Source organism: Pyxicephalus adspersus, chromosome 1, assembly GCF_032062135.1.
Source record: "Pyxicephalus adspersus chromosome 1, UCB_Pads_2.0, whole genome shotgun sequence".
Taxonomy (NCBI): Eukaryota; Metazoa; Chordata; class Amphibia; order Anura; family Pyxicephalidae; genus Pyxicephalus; species Pyxicephalus adspersus.
Window position 1 is genome coordinate 15,250,588 of NC_092858.1, and position 27,203 is coordinate 15,277,790.

Below are 27,203 nucleotides of genomic sequence, written 5' to 3' on the forward strand. Positions count from 1 at the left end.
GGACTGAGCACTCCCTTACATGCCCTACATATGGGACTGAGAACTCCCTTACATGCCCAAGATTTAGAACTGAGCACTGCTGTACATGCCCTTCATATGGGATTGAGCCCTCCTGTACATTTCCTACAAATGGGACTGAGCACTCCCTTACATGCCCTAGATTTAGGACTGAGCACTCCAGTACATGCCCTAGATATGAGACTAGAGAAAAGTGCAAATGAGCAGGGCAAAATACAAAATGGCAAGAGAGTTCCTGGCACACAAGCTGGCCAAAAAAAACATTTTACCTACTCTGGGTAAAAACAGTTTTTGGTTGCATGCATTTGCATATACATGTTAAACAAGACCCCTTGTAAGTAAAATTAGGTTGTTAAAATAGATGAATAGACTGATGGGTACACTGCAGAACACTGCAAAGGAGAAAATGTTCCATCCCATCATGTTTTGATGTTTTTCATGTTCAAAGCCAACCTACACTAGGGTTTAAAAGTGCTCTACTATTTATCCTACATGAGCTACACTTACATGCTTCCTGTCAGGGGATGCTGACAATTATCATTTGCAGATGTTGTATGACTAATGCCATGGCCCGTGGAAGGCACTTCAGGTTAGCTGTGCTCACTCAACTGCAATTATCACTCGCTTAACTAGATTTCTTATTCATTAGAGGCGGTAACATAATTTGAACAATGATAATACGTTTCTGCTTCCATGGCATTGGGCCATTTTGGAAGTAATGTCCTGATATTTTATTGACACTGGATAATTTATTTATTCCCAGAATAAAATTCGGGATATTGAACAGAAGCTAAGAGAAGAGGAATACCAGCGGAAACAGATTGAGGAGAAAGCAACTCAGGTATGTTCAGCAAAGTGTGTCTTGACATTAGATTCATGCAAAGACCAGTAATTTGCAGTAGCCCTACCAAATCTCTACTTAAACTATCTTAACGAGGGATTAACTAAGGGTGCGTGCACACGTGCAATAATTGTCATTGGAAAGGATCTTTCACAATCCTTTCCAACCACTGCACAATGCATGAATGAGCACTGTACATACATCACAGTTCTGCTCTATAGAGAGGGGAAGAGAGAGAATGACGAAGTGACACCCTGCTGCGCTCTCTCCCTTTCACTTTCATTATGATCGTTCCTTGTTCGTCGTCCATGAATCTGCCTGGGCGGTCGTCGGAATGACAGACAACCTAAGTAAAGGGTGTGATACAAAATCAAAATGGGGCACAGAAAAGGCAGTAAAAGGCGTCTTGTGGTTCTACTATTAGTCAGGACTTTTACAGTTTAAGTGAAACCAAAGTTTTGGATCAGGCAGGGCATTATTGCAGAAAGAGACAAGTAATGCAGCAAGCACTCTTACCTCCTTGAATGCTCCGGGGAACTGCTGCATGCACAACTTAGCGTTGGTTGCCAGGATTCCTGGGAAACCCAGCTTCCACTATGCTTGCTGGGACTAAATTAATTCCCGCACAAGTGGTACATCATCCAGGCATGACCAATCAATATGGCCAAAGATTGTACCTAGGAAGACAGAGAAGGGGGTGTCCTGCAACAAAACAGGGACAGGTTAGTATGGTGGGTTAAGTTCCACTTTTACATTACAAGTACACTTTAAATCCAGCTGATGTAACTGATAGTTGCTGTAGGCTATTGCAGTCTTCAGATCCTCATTCTTTGTGCACTGACTCGCTAAATAAATTGTGTTTGTATATTTCAGCTGCAATCAGGCCTAGAAACCAACCGCATTCTTTTCAAATCTTTAACGTCACTCGCAAAAGATGCAAGGAGCACAAAGCCTACATCCTATACTGAGAAGGTAATATATATAGATGCACACTGTAAAAGTATTTTCAAGATAATTTTCTGGCAAGTTCGTAAAGCACTAGCTTTTTGGTTTATATTATTTTTTTGTCTATGTATTACTTAGAAAATATATTATGTTTTCTAATGTTTCCAAATGAAAAGCCTTACTTGTCCTGAAAAAAAAACTTTATCTGTATTTTAAGCAATGGCAGTAATGTTGGTAAACAGGTCAATAGCAGAATTGAATGAATTGCTTTGATCCAAAAGGTTTTTTTTTAAAGGTGTGAGAGCTGAAGAAGGCATAAGTGATTTTATTACAATTTTTAACTTTTCATGCACAAATTTGAACATTAGGTGGGGGTGTACACATGTAATAAGAGCAGGTTTTTCATTAGAAAACAATAAAAGTAAACAAAAAAAAGGCATGTATTGGGATGTAAGATGTATTTTTTTACAACTCCATGGATCCCCCAACTTCAGAGTGATCTTATATGCACGCCAGGTAGCTGCGTCCAGCATAATATTGTATTGTGGTCTGGTGCTTCACAGTGCCTACTTGTCAGGGATTTACTGGATTTTGAATCCTCTGTGCTGATGGCAGGGTCAACTGAAGTGTAGACTCTAAGGAGTCTTCCAGTTTTCACCAGACCGCCCCTCAAGGGGTGATAGTCTCCTGGCTGCAGGTGATTTTCGGTTGGGTTCCCTCAGATTCACCTGTGCAAACAGCTGACCAGAGCGGATGACGGCGCAAGGTGCTGAAAGGACAGAGAATTCTTAACCACTGTTTTACTGGTGATCTGTTACACTACTGTTCTCTTGGGTACAATTGAAAATGTACAGGGCCACTTATGAGGTTTCAGCATACAACAGTGTAGCGGGCCAATATTAAAGTTGACACAATCAGGCAGAATGCAATATTCTTTGGGAGATCTGTTCTCGCCAATATTAAATGTTATCATTTTCTCTTTTATTGTAGAAATCCAGCTCAGTAAGCCATAGCGGACATTTACAACCTCACTACAGGCTAAATCTGGGAGATGTTCCATTTGTGGCAGGCAAGGTAAGCAATTATTATTATTATTATTAATATTAATATATATTGTACAGGATTTATATAGCGCCAACATAATATACAGCACTGTATAATAAATAGGGGTTGCATATAACAGACAGACAATGACACAAGAGGAGGAGAGGACCCTGCCCAGAAGAGCTTACAATCTAGAAGGTGGGGGAAGTATCACACAATAGGAAGGGGGATATGAAACGGTGGGAAGTAGTGAGGGTTTAGGAGACAGAAAAAGATAGGTAGGCATGTTTGAAAAGATGGGTTTTGAGTGCTCTTTTAAATGAGCAGAAGGTAGGAGCAAGTGGAATATTTTTTGCAGTCCTGTGGTAAGAATACCTTGGTCCTTGTGTACAAAGCCAGCTCCAAAAGAACATGGTGTAATGTGGAAAAACTTGAGCAGCCTGTCCATAGCCTTGATCTTAATTGTATTCCACACCCATAGGATGCATCGGAACACCGATTGCAAGCCACATCCTTGCATCCAAGATCAGTACAGCAATCTCCAGGTTAATGCCGAATTTGGATTTAGATATTAAACAAGGTTATGTAGGGGGTGATGATCAGTTGTCCACAAACCACTGGTCATAAAAAGCACATACGATATGCACTGTTGTTTGTGTTCTGCGGGGGAAAAATTGGCATCTTAGCTTTAATATTCCCTCTTAGTCACACCAACAGAGAGTGAAGGACTGCCTTCTCAGTGCAGACCTAACTAAAAACCTGATATTTTACTTTTATTATTATGTATTTGTGTCTTTCAGTCCACAGCTCCAAGCCATTCGGTGGGGGCCAATGTGCAGCATGTTCTACATCTCATGAAACAGCACAATAAGGTCCTGTGTAATGATCGTGTAGTCAGTGATCAGCCTATAGACCAGAAGCAGTATGGAGTGAAGTGGAAGAACGATCCAAGTTCCAAAGCCTATCAGGACCTTTCTGAACTTCTACACACTCTGGAGGATGAATTTGGCCAGATGAGCTTGTGAGTAAAAGTTGACATTAATTTGATATATTTAGACACTTCAGATTAACTATTGAAACCATGCTGACAATTTAAATTATTAAGGGCAATGTCACATGGAAGATTTTGACACTGGATCGCTGGCCTCACTCCAATTTCCATGGAATTGCTTCCTTGCTAGCAAGTCTGTCTTGCATGTCTGTGTTGCTGGCAGTGTATTGTTAGACAGTCATCCTTGTGACATTATCAATAGCCTAGGTATGTGTTATTAAGGCAGAAGCAGGTGCCAAGTTGCAGGGCACGCAAATACTCCCTGGGAGAAATGCATCAGGGGGGTAATGACTGAGATCAGGGGGTAGTGACTGTGATTAGTGATGAATTTTGTGAGACTTGGTCTGTGCTTCTCTCGCTAGTACCATGTATGTACAGTGGCATTTGAATAAAAATTTGTTTTGCATGTTTGATATCCCTTGAAGTCCAGTCAATTGAATGTTTTCAGTTATCCTGAGTGCATTCAGTCAGCTGTACCGGGTATCCCAGCATCCTGCTCCGAGCTGCATAAGTATTTCTTAGACGGCAATAAGCAGGTATGTATGTTTTATTGCAGAAGAGACATCACCTGTCCCTTCTTGCAGTAAAGATCTGCCTGTTTTTCGGAGTTGAAGTTTACTTGCTCTATAATGGACAGTTGCTTCTTCAAGAATAAAGTCAGTCTTTTGGGATATATTCTACAAAAAAATGATATATAATTCACTTTGGTTAATCTAAATGGATACATGATTATTCCAATAAAGGTTTATATCTATATTTAAAGTGTAGGTGTGCTTTTTATGTAAAAAGGAGCAATTTTATAAAAAGAAAAAAAGCACACAGTTGTCATTGATTTGTTGCTGTTTATTTTCAATAGGAATTGTTGTCAGATAAGACCCAGGCCTGTAGGACCAATGGCATTTTTTAAATTTCTTTGTTTATTTTTCTTCTTTAGTGATCACCAGGAGCTGCTGAAGGAGATTCATAAAGCATATTCCGACCGCCTGAAAACAGATCTTCAGTTTGAGTTGGCAACTCTAGTGAGGAGAATGGAAGCAAAAGCTGACCAGATAACCAAAGTACGCAAACACCAAACAAGGGTGGGTCACGTGCGTAGTATGTATGGTTATAACTTATCACACACAGAATGGATTTCAAAAATATTAAAATATAACTGAACTCTGCCAACCAGGAGCCCTAATGTAAGCAGTGGCTCCTGGGAGCAAATATCATAGATGAATGTCAGTTTGTAGGAGTGGGTAGTAGCTGAATTTGCATGCAAACTTCCCTAGGTAACATAAGATATGCTGAGCCTCCATGATTAAAAGAACTAAAATCCAATGAGTGAAAAGGCTAAGCCAGAGACAAGGAAAGGACTAGGCGTTACCGGATGTCCTTCACTTAAAAATGGAGGTGGCTCCATCTGACTTGGTCCATTCAAAGAAAAGTAAGCAATTTAAGTACAGGAGAGGAGTGTTATGGCAGGAATTGATGCCTTCCTCTATTTAGTTTCTTATGACCATGTTGGGTTGATTTCCCCTTTTCTCTAGGCCGGCTTGAATGTGATAATCTTCTGATTCTCTTTTTAGAGTTAATTCTTCATGTGACCCACCATGTTGGATTGACAGCTGCCCACAAAACTGTATACTTTCTGCACTCTCCAAAGATGTGAAACATCCTCAATGTTCATGGTAGACAGGAGCCATACATTTATTGTATCCCAGAGACGGGGGCATGCTGCAATTGTGCTTTTATTTCTTACAAAAAAAAAGTAATTGGTAGAAATAATAACCATAGGGCTATTCATTTATAGCATACTAATAAATAGTCTGACAGCTATATAAGTCTGTTTATTAGGATGTAAGTCCATCACGTTAAACCACTAGGGAAATAAACATATCCCACATTAGTGCTGCATCAATAAGGACCACCCAACCCAGAAAAGAAGATTATTGCATGACTGGCTGAAAAAAATAAAAAAGCATAAAATAATGCCACTAAAGGCCACATATGGTTTGATTTGGGGGTAATCCCAGAGTTGTATTTCAAGCCACAGGCTAGATTCTGCATGCTGTAAATCAGTTTTTATAGTTCTCGTAGGGCAATGAAGCTGAATTTTCAGCATGGCAGCTAGATAACCAGTATTCTCTAAAGGAGAGTTCAACAACAGCAACCTCCATGCAACATGAGGGTTCTATAATAACTCTCTTCCCATAGCCAGTGTGACAGTACCTAGCCGGCCATTTACCAAACACAAGCAACATTCTCCTTCATACACAGAAGAACTGGGTGAACAAATGCTGCTGATGCGGAGAGAAATTTAAACCAACTGGTTGGTTTTCCCTGCATGAGAAAATCCTACATATACAAATTATGCCACGGCAGTCATATTGCAATGCTCTACATTCAATGCATTCCACCCATTTGGAGGATGCAGTGTGGAATTGGTTCATGGTATCTTTAATCAGCTGCCATCTTGGTATAAAACGTATAGATGAAAATGTAGTTTAATTATACAACTTTTTTTATTCCACAGCTTGCAAAACTACTGAGGGAATCAAGACCCAAAACAGAGCCATCACCTCAGGACTCAAAGTCCTCACGGGAACACAGGAGGGATCGACCATCAGCAAAGATCCGTCAGGGCAAAGACAGCCCAGGAGAGAAAAGCAAGAAGAATCTCCAGTTACTACGAGAAATGCAGACTATACAGAGCTCCCTACAAAGGGATGACCTGCAATGGAGCTAACAGACTCACTACCAACTTGTGACATCTCAGGGACCTTCCAGAACATGTGTTCCCCATACCACACATGGCTGCCTTTATTTCATATGTAGTGAGGAGTGTGATGGTGCTGTCCACCAAGTGACTGGCCAGTCTAAGCACAGATCTCTATTAATATATTTGTTTCCATAAACAGAATCTCTTGTGCGTACTATATCTGCCTATCAATGGGATGGTATGTAGACTGAAACTGCCTATAGATCGGTGCCTGGTTGCTGATGATTATCACTTTTACAGCTCAGAAATTGGGGGGGGGACAATGTACGTGCTGACCTAATCCACATATATACATTATTATCCTGTACATCTATATGTAATAATAACATGAAGTGCACTTGGTGTCAGCATGTCCCCAACCCACAGAGTGGCCATGGGGCCCTAAGGAAAAGAAGTGTGTGGCAGTTTTAACACTTGTGACCCTATGAACTTTAGGCACAGGAGTTTTGTAAAAGAATATAAAATTGAAATCTACCTGACACTTCCTAATTTGTTGGTGAGCATATTGGACACTTATTCTTATGGTACCTCCCGCATGCCATTGCATCACTTTTCAATTTTTGTATTTTAACAGGGTTGGATAATTTGTATTTTGGGGCTCAGGGCACCCATACGTACGGATTATCGTTAGGAATGAATGAGACCAATGTCTTCATTCACCCTAAGCAGGGGACCTAGCCATGTCGTGTTGTGACCTAGCCATGTCGTGAGGAATACAGGGAAGAATTGAATAAACGGGGTCAGTATTCACCATACCAGCTACACTCAAGGGGTAAAAGTTTGTCTGTTGAGCCTAGGTCTGCTTTACCGTTCAATTGGCTGAGTGTTGTTTTACAGTTCTGGGTCTTCCCAATATATCCAAACCTTGGAAACAATTTTTCTCCTAATCTCAAATCCGGCAAATCTCCGGATTCTTGGGGACTTTCCACCTTTAATCAGTGTAAGGTGTGAATTTCTACAGCAATACCTATTTCCTCTGTTTAACTTGTGCCTCCTTTTGTCTATAGACTGAAACTCAATTACCAACTTTGTGCTTGGAGGTGTGAGGGTGAACCCAGAAATTTTTTTAAGCTGGGTGGGATGAAATTGTAGGTGGGTGGCAGTCCCTGTATTGTGACCCAACTCATCAGTACCCACCCTAAAACAGCCGGCTGGTTACTGAAAAGTTCCGGATGGTGCACCCAGCTAAAAATGGGCTGGGGAGATCACTGATGTTGTGTCGCTAAGGTGCAGCCAGGCCTCATAAACCTACCAAGCAGTTTTTTTCATGTTCAGCCTTTTTAATCTAGCACAAAAATATTGACCATTGGAACTTGGGATTTTTACAGGCAGTGTTCTTCCCTTCATTGCAGGTTTTATAACTCCAATTGCCAGGTTCACCTATAGTTATAAAACAAATGAAACCTTTGCCACTAATTCAGGCACCTGAGCATCATTCACTGTGTGAACCCTGAAGGGGTCCCATTCACTTCGGGATCAAAACTGATAAAAGCAGTGCTTATATAGAAAGCAACATATTTGTCATGCTGGAGACTTGTTCGTTGAACTGCTGCTGCTTCTCTATCCTGGTCAGAGCAAGTTTTCCCCATTGCCAGGTGTGTAGAATATCTTGTCTCCTATGGTGCACTATAGTTCTTCTGGTGGGCTTGTACAGGTAGTCCCTGAGTTAAGGACATCTGACATACAGACGACTCCTACAAATGGGGCTTCACTTCTTGTGTGCAGGACAGAGGCTTGATGGAGGGAGGGGGGTGGTTTGCATGACCTGCAGAAGTCTTTTGCTGCTCTGCAGCTCTTTAATGACCAAGTCAGGCTCTGCAGTTGTTTTTGCACATCAAAGTACAGCTTGCTCCAGAAGTTAATGAATATCCAGGCACCATAAAGTTTTTTTTTCCCGCTTTGTTTGTGATTAACTCACAGTGAGGATTTTATATAGTAACTGACACCACACTGCCTAATAATATGTTGAGACAAACATCTGTCCTAATTGCATTTATTAAAATAATGTACCTGTTCTGACTTACATACAAATTCAACTTAAGAACAAACCTACAGTCCCTATCTCGTATGTAACCCAGGGACTACCTTTACTTCACTACAGAACATACAAGGCATTGGTGGAAAACACATTCAACACATCCATAGGCTCAAATACAACTAGAAAACATTATCACAGCAGCAGTTCTGTACACAGGTATTTTGGCTCAAGTTCACAAAATTAAAACAATTGTGATCTTTATTGAAGAAAGGGACAGGTGATGTCCTTTCTGTTATAATACATAATTACCTGCCTGATCACTCACTGAGCTGTGCATCTGCAGCTGAGCAATGGTTGCCACTTTAATGATAAAAATATTCATTTTTGCCAGTTATTTTTCTATCCAGTAAGATTTGAGCATTACAGTCTTGTTGCTAAACCTCTAATTGGTTCCCAGATTTGTGGATGTTTAAGCATATTTAAAGTTCTGCTGAAACTGACATTCACCCTGATGTAAAAATGAACTGGGCAGTGATTGGGCGTCATTAGATGGGTGACCCAAGGAATGTAATTCTGACATATCAAAGTAAACATATCCGGACGTAAGTCCAATGTTTTTGCCTTATTTTGTGATATTGCTGCACTTTCCTGTGTTAAGGTTTACATATTTATACACCTTCCAGTGCTATGAAAGGAATCATGTTATGTATGCTGAGAAGGGCAGCTATTTGTTATTTTAGGAATAAAATGTATCAATTCATACAGTAGTATGGCAGGGTTAAATATATTTTATGTAATATTTCCATTATTGGTTGCTATGGGTTCTTGCAGCTTATTGCTCTATCAATATTAAATAAAACTTTTTGTGTATATGAGATATATTTTGGCACTGTTTAACAGATATTGTTAATATATTGCTAATTATTTATGTAGAATCTTCTGGTATGTACGTTGGTTGGCTTTAAGATATAAAAGCTATTTTTTTTGGGAACTTATATTTTATAGACATTAAACTGCCATTCTTACCCTCTTTATATTCTTGTAATAAATTGACTTTTTTTCTCTGTTATTTTAGAGGAACCATTCATTAAAAATATATACAGGTAGCCTGTGAAGGTTAAGGGCCTCCTCTCCTTCTCCTGTGTCACTGTCTGTATCTGTCTGTCATGCAGTGTTCCCAATGCATTTGCATGAATGGAAATAAAAGCCATTATAATGATTTTATTCATTTTTATTAAACACATTGTTACTATTTTGAACATGACTGTATGGGACATTTCAGAAGGTGTGTTTAAACAGCAAGAAAAGCAGGTCAAATGCAGCTCAATGTGCTGGTCTAACTCATTCCTGTGGACCTGGTACCACAATGTGGTGCTCTCTCAAGAGGGTTCCCCATAAGCAGAGGAACAGAGGTTAGTACTCTGGCCTTTGCAGTGCTAGGTCCCGGGTTCCTATCTCAGCCAGGACACTATCTGCATGGAGTTTGAATGGGTTTCCTCCCACACTTCAAAAACACGCAGTTTCCCCAAAATTGACTTAGACTGTCTTAAAGACATATGACTGTGGTAGAGACAATATTAGATTGTGAGCCCCTGTGAGGGACAGCTAGTGACATGAAAATGGACTTTGTACAGCACTGTTGGCGCTATTTAAATGCTGTGTAATAGTTTTAGGATGTTCATTAGCAGGCAGCAGAATGATGTGGAGGGGAAGAATTTGTAAGGGGACATATAAACAATAAGGGGCTCAGTTGTTCATTTGGGCAGTCACTCCTCTTTCACTTTCTGTCCACTGAACAAGTACAGTTGGACAAACTTCAGCCAGCCTGCTATTGAACTGCTAAGATCAATGATGGTCGTTTAGTACAGATGCAATATATGTGGATAGACAGAAAAAAAATCACATTTACAAATAATCAGTTAAAGATTTTTATTCTGGTTCTCTTTCCATCTTAGAAATTACCATTTCCAGTACATTAATAATTTATTCTCATGTTTACATTAATATAACAGTAATAAAGTATTTCAGCTTGTGTAATCACTAGTTTGTACAGTGTTATTTCATAAACATTCATCTTAGTGCTTTTATAAATACAGAACACTTGCCTTAAAGCTCCACTCAACTTTCACAAGTTACTGTTATCATGCAGCCAGGCCAGTAAGCCGAATATCGCTTATTGGAGCAGTGATTCTCAACCATGGTTCCTTCCTCCAGAGGTTGCTGGGTCTTCCTTGAGCACTTTGTGCCTTTCAGATCAATTTAAGTGATACCAATGATCTTTTTGTATATCTGTAAGAGTGATATTCCGACCAATGTAAGAGGCATTCTACCATACTAAATGTCTTGTCAGCTGTGGATATAAAAATTATAGCCAGGGTTCCCTGAACACCTGAAAGTTATTTCAATGGTTCCTCTATGTTAAAAAGCTTGTAAAATGCAGCTCTGGAGAGTTGGACAGCTTGCAGACAATCTCACCCCCTTTCCTCCCATGAACAATGCACTATTCAGATCCATTGCTCTATCTGCATCCTAGCCAAATGACTAATAAATTCTTTGGGTTCAATAGAACTTTAAAAAGCATATCCTCAAGTTTTTGTATTTTTTTTTTCTTTCTTATAGTGCAGGGAAAGGTTATTGCTGCTCTATAGCTGTACCCAAAACAAGTGTCTGCAATGGAAGATTCTCCCTTTTATGTACCATTTTGTTTTGACCCCCTCATTTTCAATCCTGGTGACCATAGGGGGACTCAGACAGCAAAAAAACACCTGACAGGTGTTCTAATACCTCCCCACTTCTTCAAAACTTTTCACTTTACCTAAACTACATTTCTTGCAATATAAGGCACAGAAAAACAAAGCAGCATTCTTTAGTTACAGTTCAGAAAAGCTTGTCAATGTCCCCTGGTAGTTAAAGCACAACTAAACCCACTGAATGAACCAAAAGAAAGGTGAGGTCAGACCTATTCAAAATTGTCATAAAATCCTAAACTATATTAATGTTGTTCTTTGCAGGGTTCATTTTACACCAGAACATGGGCAGTGTTTGCTATATTGAAGACATGGCTGGAATCAGTGATGAGCACACATGCAGCATCTGCAGATCTATAGAGGCCAAGATGGCTCCGAAGGTTAGTTCTGTTTAAAGTATCAGTAAAAACTGAAAAAAAGCTCATTCTTATTATAATGCACAGAGATTCTGAAAGAACTGCTCAGCCGCAAAGAAGCAATATCGCTCCTAACTTCTCTGATAAAGGTAAATAAAATCCTATTAGTTGCTCAGGACAAAGTTGTTCTTTTAACTACTGAATGAATATATATATATATATATATATATATATATATATACATATATACATACACACACATACCTATAGTGGTAGTAATATTATATACCTATAGTGGGTAGCACCCTGCATAGTGATTCATATTTGCTCACACTATACCATGGTACATACAATGGCGTATTAAGAACATTTATTATTAATGCAAATTATTGGAAAAATTATCACTTTTCACTGGCACGGTGAAAAACTTTTTTGTTTCTAAGCAGCTGTAAGTCTGTGAAAGTACGCTCATTATACATTCATTCCTGGCCATCTTCCTTCGGTCAATGGTATTCTATGGTAAATGATGAAGAATGAGTCCCAACAATAACAGGCCAGGTGTACTTATGTAAAAGTCTGAACTATAAATTGGGAACACACAATGGATGGTTACAGACTTCATCCAAGTGTGAAAATGAGGTCTTTTCATACAATGTGAATTGAATATGAATAGTAGATAACCTAATTTGTGTTTGAATGGTGAATAAGGGGAGTGGAGGAATGGCCTTAGTATAGAGACTGTAGCTCAGTACCTCAGTAAAAAGTAATAGGAAATGATTCTTAAAAAATCCATTCCAGGTTTGCTTATCACCGAGGTTCTCTCATGATAGACCTTCTGCAGTCTTGGAGAGCTTTAATAATATAGGGCCAATGTGGTCACTTCTTCCAGGTTTGTCCACCTCCTCTTCAGCTACCTGAGAATGAACACATGAGCCGCATTGTCCTAACTCTATTCTCAGCATGTTATAGATGTCCGGAGCTCAGGCTGTAATGTGCATGCTCTGCTGAAAGTTTACACAAAATATAAAATTGCTAAGAGCCAAAAAAAACATTGCTACCTTCAAGCAATTGTTTTTTCAAGATTTTTCCTGTTTTAAGACATTTCTCTTTCAGCAAGGTGAACTTTTCATTAAATGGACACATTCAATGATGTTCAAACCTTCATAAAGCTGGCGCATCATTTCACTGCTGTCACAGCATGCACAAATTTAAACTGTTTACCAAAATCTGTTATTTTTGTTCTTGGTTGGCACCGGTAAAATGTAGTAATCCTTGGCATTACACCTATCATTTTACTATATATTTATGCACCTTGGAAGAACAAATAAAGCTTTTCTGCAGCCTGATTTACCAACTGATTCATGGTACGTTATAGTGAGGACAGAGACAACGTCACTTAGCATTTGTTAGGTGGAGCCCAGGGACATCTCATCATTGGACTCCATGAAATAAACACTTTGTCAAAAGTAAATGGCCACCCCTCCAAATTATGGAGGTATACCTTTAATGCTACAGCATACCAATAGTCTTTAGATGGATGTGTGCTGCCAAACTCGTAGTGGTTTAGGTACGTTCATTTCTTTTCTAGCATGCTTGTACCCCTGCACAGGCTCATAGGTTTATTGATGAGTTTGGTGAGAAAGAATTCAAATGACCTGCAAGAGCCCTGACCTCAGTCTTCCTGAACACCATTGGGATTGACTGTAATCCTGTTTGTAAGCCAGCTCTCCTCGTCTGACATCAGTACCTGACTTTACTGTTTTGGCTGATCAGGAACAAATTACCAGAGACGCACTCCAAAATTTTAAGTAAAGCCTTCCAAGAATAGAGGCCATTCCAGCCATAAAGGGGAAGGGGGGAGGGGATTTTTTTTCATCATTGCCCATGGTTTTGATATCAAATAGCTAACAGGATTATATAGTCATTATGGGCAGATGTCCACATACTTTTGACCACATGGTATATAGAAAGACCAGCACATTTCAACTTGCCAGCAATCCTTTAAAATGAAGGAATGATTGATATGAGTTTCGCAGATGTAGTGAGCAATTAAGTTTGTATCCTTCACAAGAACAAAGAAAATCATTTAAACACACAGAAAATTAGCAAATATTTTGGTAACATCAAACCGAGTTCAAGTAGTTTAAATCCTGTAGTAATCAAAATCTCACACTCAAGTCAAAGCAATTAAAGATAAAGTTAAATTAACTCATAAAATACGTATGGAGCATCAGTGCCAAACAAATATTGCTTTTATGATAGTTAGTGTTAAAAATTAAGGCTTCTCTCAGTAATATTTTTAAGTGACCTCCATGGAAGGTGTCAGGCAGTACCTTTAACATTAAGCCCTTCATAAAATAGGCAGCTTGACATGCAGTCAGTGCGGTGGTAGACCGGTCACATTACCATTCTACAAAGGTATTTTTAGAAGCAGGATAGGTGGAGAACAAAAGCCAGTTATGGGTACAAAGGCCTCCAGTCTACTCAATGTAATCTGGTTGCAGCAAATGTTCCATCCAGCTTCCCCCTCCTAAATCATTCTGCTCACTACCATACAAAAATGGCTATTTTAAAGCAGATTTAAATCCTTTATAAGTTATAACATCTTAGGGTAACTTTAAATAACAAAAATACTCAGTGATCCTGTCAAAAAGTCTGTGCAGCCACTTTCTGTTAAAGGGAGGCAACATTCCAACCCTGACACCTGTCCTTATTCTTTAGATGCCCCCCAGTAAAATGCACCTCTGCTGTGGACTAGAAGTGGCCATACAGACATACTTTGTGCAGGCATGGCTTTCCAGCTGGTCCTGGACCAAAAGCTGGAAACGGACGAGAGCCAACATTCAAAGATTGATGTTCCTGCTTCAAAATGTTGCTAGTAAATCCCTGGTTAGTATTTTTTAAAACAGAAGAGGTGAAAAAAGACATTCATAATTTAAGGCCACTAGCAAAAAAACTGTAGGTTGCTGGGTTAAACACAGGGCCTACAATTTTTGATTTGCCATTGTCTTCTGTAGGTGGAAGTTTCACCAGAGGTTTACCACTTCCTCTCAATGGGAAAATATACACAGTTCCTGCAATAAATGTACCCATTGGATGATATTCCCCTATTTCATCACTTTCATTCCTGATGACAACAATTACAGGGACAACTAAAGAGAATGAGTTTTCCAAGTAGGGACACAGAAATAGATACTAATATTTAAAGAGTTTCTGACACCTCATCACTCAATAGTTGGGTATTTCAGTATATCTTGGGATATCAGTCAGTGATAGACTGCTGAAGCTGTTGGACAAAACTTACCACACATTTTACAATCTTCCTTAGATGTACTGACAACGATTGGAGGGCCCTTATTACATATAAACTGTATTTACAGGTAAGGCAGGTCCTCCTATAGCATGCTTTTTGCAAATCTAAAGAAGTTTGTACAGTCGGACTGTAACATGTATGGTAAGCCTCAGGCCTCTCATTTTATGCAGTTCATACTTAGAACACAGCAACTGATTTTCTACAAATGTTAGCAACTGATGATTACAACACACTGAGTAATCCTAGGGTGATGATTTTAAAATCTCAATCAGTACACATGGTAATCTGAGCAGACTAAGCCCACCACATGTTCAGCCATTTAGTCTAATCAGTGCATACAGAACTTTTTTTGGGGGGGGCGCAGGACCCAGCAGAAAATATAGTGCAGCCTGACCACCAAAAGAGGTTCTTAAGACTTGAGGTTATTATTAGTCCTAGATAAATAGGGCAGGTTAAACGACTGTCTGAGTGACAGACTGAACAGATCCTCCTCGCTCAGAAGAGGTGGAACGGTTACTCATCTCCTGCTGAAGCTCTTCCAACTTCTTTTGTAGTTCGGCTCGCTTGGCAAGCAAATCCTTACAGCGGCTGTTAACGGCATCCTACAAGAAATAATAAGGTGGTCAGTGGTCAAGTTTTCCAAGAAATTCAGTACATGGATCAGTCTATATATGCATGCAGCAAACCAAAAAGAACAAAGTCCAAAGCACAATTACAATTTAGTGTATGTCATAGCCTGGAAAAAATAAAACATAAAATGTGGCATGTGGTCCAGGCACTCTATCAGTTTTCAGCAGTAACCTTGTAGATTCTGGTTCTACGAATTAAAAAAAACGTTTTTTTTCCAAAATGCTCTTCAGTGTTCTCCTCAGACCCTTTTAGCTGGGCGCATCACCCGGCACTTTTCAGTAACAATCCGGCTGTTTTGGGTGGTTACAGATGAGCTGGGTCACAATACAGGGGCTACCACCCGCCTACAATTTCTTACCACACAGCCTAAAAACTTTTTGGGTTGAACACTGCTTTTGATTTGAACAAAAAACTAAGGAATGCTCGAAGTTCAACACACCAGGCATTATATTTCCCAAATTGTAAACCAATGATGTCTGGTCATTGTTCTTCTCCTGCAATCATGCAAAATGTCCTACACTTCAATTTTTAGGTTTGAAAAACGAGAGATGGTGAAAATGGTCACCCCACACTTTTCAATGATAAAAAAAAGGATATACAAAATAGCAATACAGTGCTGCAAGTTGTGTTATTCCTACAGCGTACAAAGACATTTTTGAAAAAACAGCTGCAGCATGACTATGACTGACCCTCTATGCACATATTGTTTGGCGAGTTTAGTGTGAAGATGTTTAAGTGGATTTTTAAAGTGATATTTTAGATACCCCAAAATCTTCTGAAAATCTTTTGCAGTAAAGTAGAGGCTGTTATGGATGCAAGGAGGGGAAGGGTGTCATCTCCATAATAATGCAAATTGCTTTGAAGCCGGATGTCCAAATACTTCATACACACCATTGTTCACAATATTTTAAGGCAATGATATATAATCAGCAAATCCAATTATTTCCAGAAATAGTTTCTTACAATGCTAGTCTTAGGCTATGTATACATGTCAGATGATTCTTGTCCAATAATTGCCTCAGGGCTGATATTGGACAGAAAACGTGTGTGTAACAGCACTCGTCGTTCATGGCGAAACAATCATGATGAAAGTGAAGGGGAGAGAGCATAGCGGGGTGCCGATCAGTCGTTCTCCCCCCTCCACTCTCCATGGTACATGTACAGGTAGTCCCGGGGCTTCCCTGCTCGCTCATGTGCAGAACGGAGGCTTGAAGGGGGAGGGGGCGGTTTGCATGACTTGCAAAAGAAAGCTTTTGCTAATAACAGCTGAGGTTTTGGGTGATCTCTTTCTACCACCTCTTGTAACTCTTTAATGACCAAGACAAACTCTGCAGTTGTTTCTTTTTGCATATCAAAGCATAGCTTGCTCTAGAAGTTAATGAATGTCTAGGCTCCATAAAGAATTTTTTTTGCTTTGTTTGTGATAAACTCATGGTGGGGATTTTATATAGTAACGGACACCACGCTGCCTAATAATATGTTGAGACAAACAGATGTCCTAATTGCATTTATTAAACTAATGTACCTGGATCCAACATACAAATTCAACTTAAGAACAAACCTACAGTCCCTGTCTTATATGTACCCAGGGACTACCTGTACAACGCTTGTTCATGCATTGTTCAGTCTTTTGTTGTTGGAAAGGATTGTCATCCTTTCCAATGATAATTATTGCACGTGTGTACACAGACATAGTTAGAGTTTCCTATAATGCTAGTCCTACTATCAAAGTAAACTACTGGACATGTGGTCTATGCTTGCTTCGAGAACTTGAAACCGAAACAAAGTTGGTAGCTTGACAGATTGATTTAAAAGTGATTATAACTTTAAAATAATGATACATACATGTGGCTTAGTCCTTGGGTTCCACCTTACATAATATTCTGCCCAGAGCTGCAGGTGTCTAGTGCTGGTCACCGGGTACAAAACATGGTCAGAGTAATCCACAAACAATGGATTGGCAAAGTCTTCAAGTTGGCTGTTAATGTACGACCACAAGGAGACCGTCTCATCTAGCAGGGTCTAAAAGTCAGAAAAAACGAAAGAAAGTGAAGTTCAATATCATTGGGATCCACAATATAACTAAAGCTGAACAATTAGCCATGATACTTAAGGTAATAAACACTTTTAAAAACCATCAATAAAATCATACAGAGGGACAAGCTAGGGGAAAAGACTTACTTCTTGAATTCTCTGCTGCTCACTGTCACACAGAAACGTTCCAAACAAGCAGCTATAAAGGTGATCCAGAATAGTCAGCAGAAAATGTTCATTGAATTCAAATGCATGAGGAAACTGTAGATAGAAGCAGATTTACTGAATATGGAACTTCACAAGGCGAAAATATACACTAAAGAGCGTCAATCTACAGGAAACACAGGAAAACATTTTAAAATAAAGAAGCATTTTAATGAGTAAATAAAACTAATTATTTTTTTCCTGCAATAGGAGAGTTATTATTATGTAGACCAGGGCCCAATACCTCAAGTTGTGTTTGCCCCTCTACTACAGCAGGTAAAATACACTAGGATACAAATCATAATGCATCCTGAAAGTTTTTTTCCCAAAGTAATACCCGGGGATATGTTATAAGGTTACTTATAATGCTAGGTGATTGTTATATAAGAAATATTGTATATTATATATAACATATATTAAACACTAATACATTTTCAACTGCTGACCTAGAACAAACATGCATATCAGAAGAAGCGTTTGATGCATCTCTCTTTAAGGCCAGTGTGACCTAGTTTCTAAAGCCAATAAACATAACAAAATGTAGTAAAAGAAAGCAAGTGTACCATCGGTTTTCAGCTTCATAATTATATCCTGGTGTATAATTTTTAATGTAATAGTGTAATAGTGCACAGTCAAATCATTTCCTCTTGTACCCCATTCATTAACATACATGTAAACCTTGATTTTCTTTGCGTCAGCCTGTTCATATACTGCTGTAAAAGCAACCATGTATGTATTAACTGACATTTCAGATGTTACCAAAGATTTAACTCTAAAAGGGAGCTTGAAATCTGGTAGGAACTATTCTTCTGTATAACAACTCACCTGCTTTGTCATTTGCCAAACACAGTCAATGAACTGCAGGAACACCGGGGACCTGTCAGCGTCTGGATGGTTCTTGTCACCATGGCCAACTCTCTTTGGAAAGAATGAAAACCAAATTTGTAATGGAGTCTAATGCCACAATTATCAATAGCAGAAAAAGTAAGTAAAGTAATGAATGTTGGAAGGAACATTTCTGAAATCCATGTGATTGTTGTCCTCACCCCCAGGGTGTAAATCCTTGAAGTCCTGGGCTTTCAAGAATTGGAATGGAGGATCTTGGGTCCCATTAAACCTGAAAGAGGCCCTGACATCTGGAGTGACGAGTCTACCCAAGGGGAATGTAAGAATGGCAATTTTTATCATTTTTCTTATTTAACTTTAGCAAAAAGGTGGAGTTGGGCTTCAACAGACTATACATCCCTATTAACCTTTCATTATCCCAAACTGGCAACTGACAGAACATTAGCATAACAATTTTTTTTTTTTTTACGTCCAGGTATGAGGATGATAAATCATTCATATATGTATGTATGACACATATTTACAAATAGCTATTGCCACGTTTACCTAAACTAACATTTTGTTTAGAATTACTCGGTCTTACTGGACAAACTGGTTTGAGAACTTTAAAATAACTCAGCAATAAATTGTTGTGTGTTTAGATGGTAATTACTGAAATATGTTTCACCAGGGGCAATGATGTAAACTTACAAGATAGAACCTGTGCCCAAAGCTGAGCCATTCCTTCTCCACCAGCACTTCAAAGCCACGAATGGTGCGATAGTAACCATCCAACATGAGCATGGCAAGAGAGGTGAGCTGTGCAGTGCGGTCCCAGCCATCACTACAATGTACAACCACCGAGGTCTTTCCAGATTCTAATTTGTCAGCTATCCGTAAGGCACCAGACAGGATGGACTACAAGGAAATAAAGTGGAGTAATTAATAAATTACAAATGCCTGTTCAAAATGTACTTTCCATTGCAGTTTGCTCTATAAATATAATGATAAGGACTTAGTGGACCTGAAATATTTAAAAAAAAACATATATATATGAAGATTTGCGATGTCATTTTGAAAATTTTGAAATGTTAATTGTGCTTACACAGTACATTGGTGAGATCTAAGGCCTCTCAATCAACCTACACAAGCCATATTATTCAAATACCCTGAAATCCAAATTCTACTGTAATAAGATTTAATCAAGTTACCATCTTGTGCAATATGGATGTGTCTGCTTGATAAATCACCAATCAGATACACAGTACAGCTCTTCATAAGGCTTTCAATGTTTTTTAATTTCTGACATGTGTCTAAATATTCCTTTAGACACATGCCACCCAACACAAGAGTGACTGAAGAAAAAAAAAGTCCAAAAGCACCTAAAGCGAAACTAAACTGGAAACCAAACATCTACATTTACCTTTAATCCTGCAGGTCCCTCGATCGTACTGGACCTTCCCGTGATCCGGTCCCATGTCATCCTGGAATTCCTCTTCATCGTCCCGGTGCTGAGAAAGCACCGGGCGCCGCCATCTTCATTCCTCCCTTTTATCTTCTTGGTACTGCACAGTTGCAAGAGAAACAATCCCACTGCGCTTGCGTGAGATTGGCATCTTTTTCCCCTATCAGAAAAAATGCCCCTTCTGCGCATGTCCGAGATTTCAGGCATGCACAGAAGGAGCACCCAGTGCCTGCACTCCCAATCAGTCTTGATTGGAAAGAGGAGGTGCTGCAACCTTTTTTTTTTTTTTTTTAAGGGTGTTGCATTTTTAAAAAAATAAAAAAAATGAACAACATTTTCCCTTTACATATAGGAGTTGTTAACCCTTTTATGTAAACTGAAAATGTTGAGTTTAGGTACGCTTTAAACCATGGTCACCAATCCTCTTCTTGCGAGTCCAGGAACATCAACACAAATGCCCCATAGAGTCTGCTTTCACACAGCCTGAGCTCACTGAAGAACCATGCTGAGAACAAAGCTCAACTATGTCTATAGGGTTTTTATCTGGAATATGTTTATTTCCCTGTAGTTAAACTTGATGGATTTATTTTTTTTAACCCAACTAACTATGACCCCAGGACTAGAGACCACTCCAAAAGAAAATGTTAAACCTTGAGTTGGGCTTTAAGCTGACAGATAAAGGAAATGGCGATATACATTTATATACATTTCAACCTGTTAACAAACTTTAGAGCTGACCTTAATGTGTTCCAGCCAGTGTGTGGACTCCAGATTGGACAGCCAGTGTGATTCCTGAATGATAGGATACGAGATTTCCTTCAATTTTCGCAGAGATTCTCTCATTACATGAATATTGTGGATGTCTAGAAAAATAAGCTCTGCGTTCTGGTATGCATCTTCACTTTCAAATCCTCCTCCTTTAGCCTGTTATATATAAAAGAAAACTGTTAACCTGTGACAATAGATGACATGAGCAAATTCACAAAGGACAATATTTACATCTTTTTGAACTCTTAGCGAAGCCAAACTACAGATTGATACAAAATAATTTTGTAGAGTTACGATGAAAGATAAAAACATTACATGGGTTTGAAAAGTCATTATCTTGATAATAAACATTTGACATTAATGTATATTCAGATTGGGTAAATTGCCATTTGTACCACACATAGTGATGTGGAGGAAATTTGACTAATATTGAAAAGTGGTTGATTGCATCAAAAATTGACCTGTGAATGTCATGGTATTAATTTGGAAATGCTTTTATTTCTGGGGATTTAATTATGATAACCAAGTGTGCCAAGCCATGTATCTGTAACTTTGTGTGAAAATTAATAACAATACCTTATTAGCAACAGCATTGGCACTAGCCCTTGCATCAAAAATGAATATTTTATGGGATTGAGCATTGGCGTCCATGATGGATTGAAGGTATTTCTCATCTTCCTTGCACCTTTTACCATTGATGCCCGGTGTGGGCTGACTGCATCGTATGATAGTAGCCTGACTTTCCGGATGAATCCAAGACAGGACCTGTAAAAAGAAAAAAACTTGATCACAAAGTTGGGTGAGGCAATGCTCAATATACAGCTGCAACACATTAGAACGAAATCCAGTCAAGAAGATTCTTTCCATCTAAAAGAATTATTAATCCAGGACCAGACAAACAACATCTTTCTGTCTGAAAAGATGCTAGAACATAGATGCTAATTCAATATAAAAAAAAGAACAAATTGACTAGGGTAGACAAATGATCCCTGTTAGATCTAATACCACCAAGAATGTGCAGTTATTATATTCCAGGTGACATTACAAAGGCACAAGATTTCTGACAGGATCAAAAGATATTTTGGGGGCTGAGGCTTTATTATTGTTATTATCCAGTAATCTCCCCAGCCCATTTTAGCTGGGCGCATCACCCTGCATATTTCAGTAACCACTCGGCTGTTTATAGGTGGTTACTAAAGAGTTGGGTCATAATACAGGGGCTGCCACCTGCCTACAATTTCTTCACACACTGCTTAAAAATATTTCTGGGTTGAAATATTGGTTTGTTTTGTTGGATTGGATTGTTATCATCTTTTATTTACAATGGAAAGGAAGCTAAATTATTTTGGGGTTGCAGATGACAAACCTACATAAAAAATATGAATAAAGAAACCAGCAGAGGACTTTCCTCTATTAAACTTCACATAATAATTGAATCAAAAGGAAGCAGTTATACTATCAGATATTAGATTTAATCTGAAATTACTATATAGCTTCACTTAGACTGGCTTTCATAATTTATCTATATCTATAATAAATATTATTTCTGGTCAACTTTCCTGGTTTCCATTTGTGCAGTCTGTTTTTTTTGTGTTTTTATTTACCTAGAAACAAAACTTGTTCCTTAGGCCAAGCACATCAAGCAGATCCACAGCCAAATTTATGTTTGTCCAGCTCTCCTGAACAATTTTCTGATTGCTAAGTTGGCTGTAATCTTATAAACATGGCGCAGAAGTTTAGGATATTCTGCTGTTCTGATTGTGGAGTGGTAATAACAATAAAAACTGAAGTTCCCAATTGCAAATGTTGTATTTGCCTAATATAAAGCTCAAAAGTTGATTAACAACTGACTGATCAGAAGCAAATACAGAAACAATAATTTTATTGGATCAAAAGTGAAAACTGGTCCACGTGTTCTAGATATTGCGTTCTAGAAGTTTCCAGGAAAGCAGTGTTCTGTTAGTTGCATTAGGTAGATTCAGTAAACAAATCCTAAGAAAGCATAAATTGTACAGCTCAGACGGTGACTCCTTAACTCAAAGAAAACCATAATACCAATATACAAAAACATGTACAATATTTTTTAAAGTTTTTTTTTTATTATTGTAAATATTTAACTATGTAAGACACTTGTACTTACTGGTATACGTCCATTTGCTCTGAATGCGGCTACCCTTCTTATTTCATCATCAGATATGGTTACTGGAACAACGAGGGTAGCTGGGTAGGTGTCACAAAGGTCATACCTGTCATTTATTCTTGTAATTCTCCAACTCTCATTTGGCACCCCCTGAAAGATAGAAAAAAACGATATATATAACTTTATTTCCCACATTGAACCCTTGAACTGATATGTCTTTGCCTGCCCTGATATAAAATAAGGGAGCTGTATAAGATCGCTAATAAATGAAACAAGAGGCACACCAAGAACAGCGACTTTACCCTGACACATCATTATAAGTAAATACTTTGGGGCCCATTTACAATAAAAGCATTCATTAGGTTTCATTGGGTTATTTGTGGGCACTGCCCAACACAAGAACTGGGCAATTTGCTTCATATTCTGTCGGTTTAGTACACACCAATGGGTTGCATCTGTGTGTACTGAAAAGAAAAAATTATAGGATATGCTGCATTAATGTGTATGCCAACATGCTGTGTGGCAAAGAAAAAAAGAAGACATTCAATGAAAAACATTCTGGCAAACCCTCCGCTACAAAATCAAAAGTCAACCCAGACCTGCGACATCGCTGCTTTCCATCGATGAGGTAAATATCAAGTAGCCAAGTACACAGCAGCCCCTTGATGTCATTGTTGGTAATGCAAATATCAGGTTAGGTTAAATTTTATGTACTCCTAACCCAAAAACATGTAGCGTACCTGTCTTCTGTACTCTAGAATGGGGTCATACACCTTCCAGCCATTCTCCACAAAAGCTTCTTTGTATTCAAAGGCAAACAAAGGCTGTGAAAGGCAGAAAATGTGTTACTAATAATATTTCTTCAACCAAGTTTAAAAAGACTAAAATACAAAGCAAGCTATTTTATTACAGATGTTTTGTAATCTGGATTTTCTTGGGCTACACAAGCAGCAAGTATGCTTACATAATAAATAAAATGCTTATTTTAAGTTCAGAACTGAAATTCCCCAGTCAGATCAACTAGATAATTTCTATTTTTCTTTAGTTGATAGAAGGGAGAAAAGTTGGATCAGCCATAGGATTTGGGTCTACTCAAAATATTTCTCAAACTGAGAAAGCAACAGGCAAGACAAGAAATGCTGTGATGAAAAAGATGTTGAAAATTTTCTTTGATGGAAAAATTAAGAGAAAAAATAGAAACATTAAGGCTGTTATTTGTCAAGTGAAGTCCCCAGTACTGTTTTCTTGATGGGTATAAAAACTGGTAGATTGCCCGGCTAGCAATGATGAATAAACTCCCGTGCAATTTTGGAGTAGTTAAATCATTCCAGAAAATTATGTTGGATGAAGACCCAAACTCAGTGGAAGACTGGGTGAAGATGGTGGTACTGGTGTCAGAGCCAGGGCAGGTAAGTGTACTTAAAAATTAATAATGAACAGGTATGTTTATATTATTGCAGAAGGTATATTGAAAATCTATAAATAAATTAATTTTTTTTTTAATGTTTAGATCTATTTATAGTTGTTCTGTGAAATTCTACCAGGTCTATTGGCAGGACTGTTAAAGTATAACTAAAGTTCCCCATAAAAAGCCTGCTATCAAACAGGGTTTTATTACAGAAAGGGACGTACTATGTCCCTTCTTCAATAGAAAATACTCGCTTGCCTTATTGCACTCTCCATCAGTAAAAATAGCTGAACTGCGCATGCACAGCTCAGGGTAGGAAGCCGGGATACCTGGCGCATCCTGGCTTCCCCTGCAGCTCCCAAGTGATCTCCTGCGTGTCTGCCCGGAGTTATGTCATCCCAGCCAATCAAGATGGTCAAAGAATGAAACAAGGAACAGAAGAAAATGAAGAAAAAGAGGAAGAAGGTGGCGTCTGTGGCAAAAATGGGGGCAGGTGAGTGTAAAAAGGGTTTTGTTCCACTTTAAATAGTTGTTGGAAAGATTTAGTTGTTCTTGTTGCTGCCAAGAGACACACCAGTTACTGATAGCAAAGGTTGACATACGTTTGTCATACCCAAATGCATACAAAATTATAATTATATTTAATTATTTTTTATCTCAATAAATATAATGTTTTTGGCTCTTTCTCAATATCTAATTTTAGTAAGAAAAAGTAATATTAAGAACTCAAAACCTTGAACAACCTTAGCACCACCATGTCTACATACTTCTGCAATCCACCCAAAAGATCTTACCAGTTTGTGATTTAACGGGAAGGCATATGCCACAAGGCTCTCGAACACAGTTTTACGATTGTGTCCATCTTGCTTGTAGGCAAATCTCATATTTCGCATGTCCTGGAAAAGCATCGGCGACAAAATATGCCATTGTTAGTTTGCTAAAACACATTAAAAAACAATGTAAATAATCTTCCAGATCAGATTCAGTTTTACCTTGCACACAATTTCTATTACATGTGAATTGTCTCCTCTACTTGCAGCTCCTCCAATTTTTTCAATCCGGCTTATGATTCCCAGAGGAGCATCCAAAATCAACCGGTGATCCTGCCAAAACAAGATAATATGATAATGTTGGGTTCTAGAACCATTATTAATTATAAACCCATGTCCAAGGCTACATCTTACCAACTTCTATTTCTCAGTATTTTAAAATTAGAGGAGGTTTTTAGCATTCTTCATGCTACTATTCTATCAAACTCCCAACAGAATAGTGTAGTTTAGCTACTTCTTCCTTGCAATTAGTCCAAATAGATGGAATCTGACTTGAAGAATCTGAAGAATTTGAAGAAAACTCAATCCTGAAGTCTCAAAGATATAAGACGTCTGTATATGTAGTGCACACCCGGAACTTACTTTCCATGTTTCCATTTAAGTGAAATGGTCCTTTATAAGCTAAACATAGTCATGGAGATATGAGCTGAATGTACAATATTCATATATGTCAATACATTACCAGCTGAACTAGAGAAGTTATTATATATATGATCCTACCCGCTCCAAACTTTTAAAGTACAGTCTGTAGTTTGTAACTGTGAAACTTCCCCGAATGGCTCCAGTAAATGGACAGATGTATGTAACATCTTTAGCTGCAAAATAGAACACAAAATTACCGCTGTGATTCTATCATCATGTTCAATATAAACTCAATTTCATGTCTTAAAACTACATAAAACTCAGACCATCAAAAAATGTACACAGCTGAAAGGAAACCAGTCATAGGAGAAACACCTTAGTAAACATTACTAACCCTCATCTACATTGCAGGATGTTATGGTAATCTCCTGGCTTAAATATTTTGAGCCGTTGCCTCAAAACAACTATCCACAGCAGAAATTTTGACTTAACTGGCAGTATAATTGTGCTGGGTCAGAAAGTAATGAGGCAATACAGCCAGATCACAAAAATATTCAAGAGATTGATAATGGCAGCTATCATAAATCTGACTTTATAAAAGTTTATTTTATTAATAAAAAAGATATTCTGTCTAGTAAGCCATGACAAAGCAGTCAATAATTTACTTTGACTCTTGCAGGAAGTGCAGGAGATTTCTGCAGTTTAGATCAGGTGAATGTACTTCCTTGACATTGCTACTTTACCCATTTAGAGCAAAGTGACGGCATCTTTTTTTTTTTAATTACATTATTTTTAAAAAGTGTTACGCTGCGTACACACTTGCATTAATTGTCGTTGGAAATGAACGATCCACAACTGATCGTTCGATAATTGCTAACAAAAAAAGTGCACGAGGAACGAGGAATCTCGCTGGAATCGAAAGACCGCCCCGGCAGATCTGATTGGGCGACGATCGTTCGCTATCTATTGTGTGTACGGTCGTTCAGTGATCGTAGATTGTTCTGTGATACACTTTCTCCTGTACATGTCACTTCCTGCATCATTCAAACGATTGTATCTAGTGTGTAGTGTGTAACAATCGTATCGTTACAGCATGTACAGAATTGTGCACAATATGATTGTTCAAAATAATCAGGAATCGTTGATCGTTCATTTTCAAATGATAATTATTGCAGGTGTGTACCTAGTCATACCTTCTATCCCTCAATTAAGCAAACATAATTAGCATTATAAAGTGTGCCTGACTGGCTATACCTGCAGGAT

The 27,203-nt window shown here is 38.4% G+C and overlaps 2 protein-coding genes across 4 annotated transcripts in view; one reads left to right on the plus strand and one right to left on the minus strand.

Annotated features, from left to right (window-relative positions):
* Nucleotides 1–10,675, plus strand: part of CEP57 (centrosomal protein 57) — a 19,509-nt gene extending 8,834 nt beyond the window's left edge. The window contains exons 6-11 of one of the 2 annotated variants that reach the window (XM_072402820.1): nt 782–859; nt 1,733–1,831; nt 2,795–2,878; nt 3,649–3,869; nt 4,834–4,957; nt 6,415–10,675. In XM_072402820.1, the coding sequence (XP_072258921.1) occupies nt 782–859; nt 1,733–1,831; nt 2,795–2,878; nt 3,649–3,869; nt 4,834–4,957; nt 6,415–6,627 (819 nt within the window). In that variant the 3' untranslated portion in view covers nt 6,628–10,675. Of the gene's footprint in view, nt 1–781; nt 860–1,732; nt 1,832–2,794; nt 2,879–3,648; nt 3,870–4,833; nt 4,979–6,414 lie in introns of both variants that reach the window. The other variant, XM_072402810.1, reaches the window with a different exon arrangement.
* The window catches only part of MTMR2 (myotubularin related protein 2), a 23,343-nt gene continuing 6,692 nt past the window's right edge, over nt 10,553–27,203 (minus strand). For both annotated transcript variants that reach the window (XM_072402790.1, XM_072402799.1), the window contains exons 4-15: nt 26,079–26,173; nt 25,521–25,631; nt 25,323–25,424; nt 23,861–23,944; nt 23,121–23,270; nt 21,557–21,745; nt 20,951–21,136; nt 19,459–19,665; nt 18,748–18,840; nt 17,866–17,979; nt 17,530–17,706; nt 10,553–15,656 (exon numbers count right to left, since the gene is read on the minus strand). In XM_072402790.1, the coding sequence (XP_072258891.1) occupies nt 15,507–15,656; nt 17,530–17,706; nt 17,866–17,979; nt 18,748–18,840; nt 19,459–19,665; nt 20,951–21,136; nt 21,557–21,745; nt 23,121–23,270; nt 23,861–23,944; nt 25,323–25,424; nt 25,521–25,631; nt 26,079–26,173 (1,658 nt within the window). In that variant the 3' untranslated portion in view covers nt 10,553–15,506. The remainder of the gene's footprint in view (nt 15,657–17,529; nt 17,707–17,865; nt 17,980–18,747; nt 18,841–19,458; nt 19,666–20,950; nt 21,137–21,556; nt 21,746–23,120; nt 23,271–23,860; nt 23,945–25,322; nt 25,425–25,520; nt 25,632–26,078; nt 26,174–27,203) is intronic.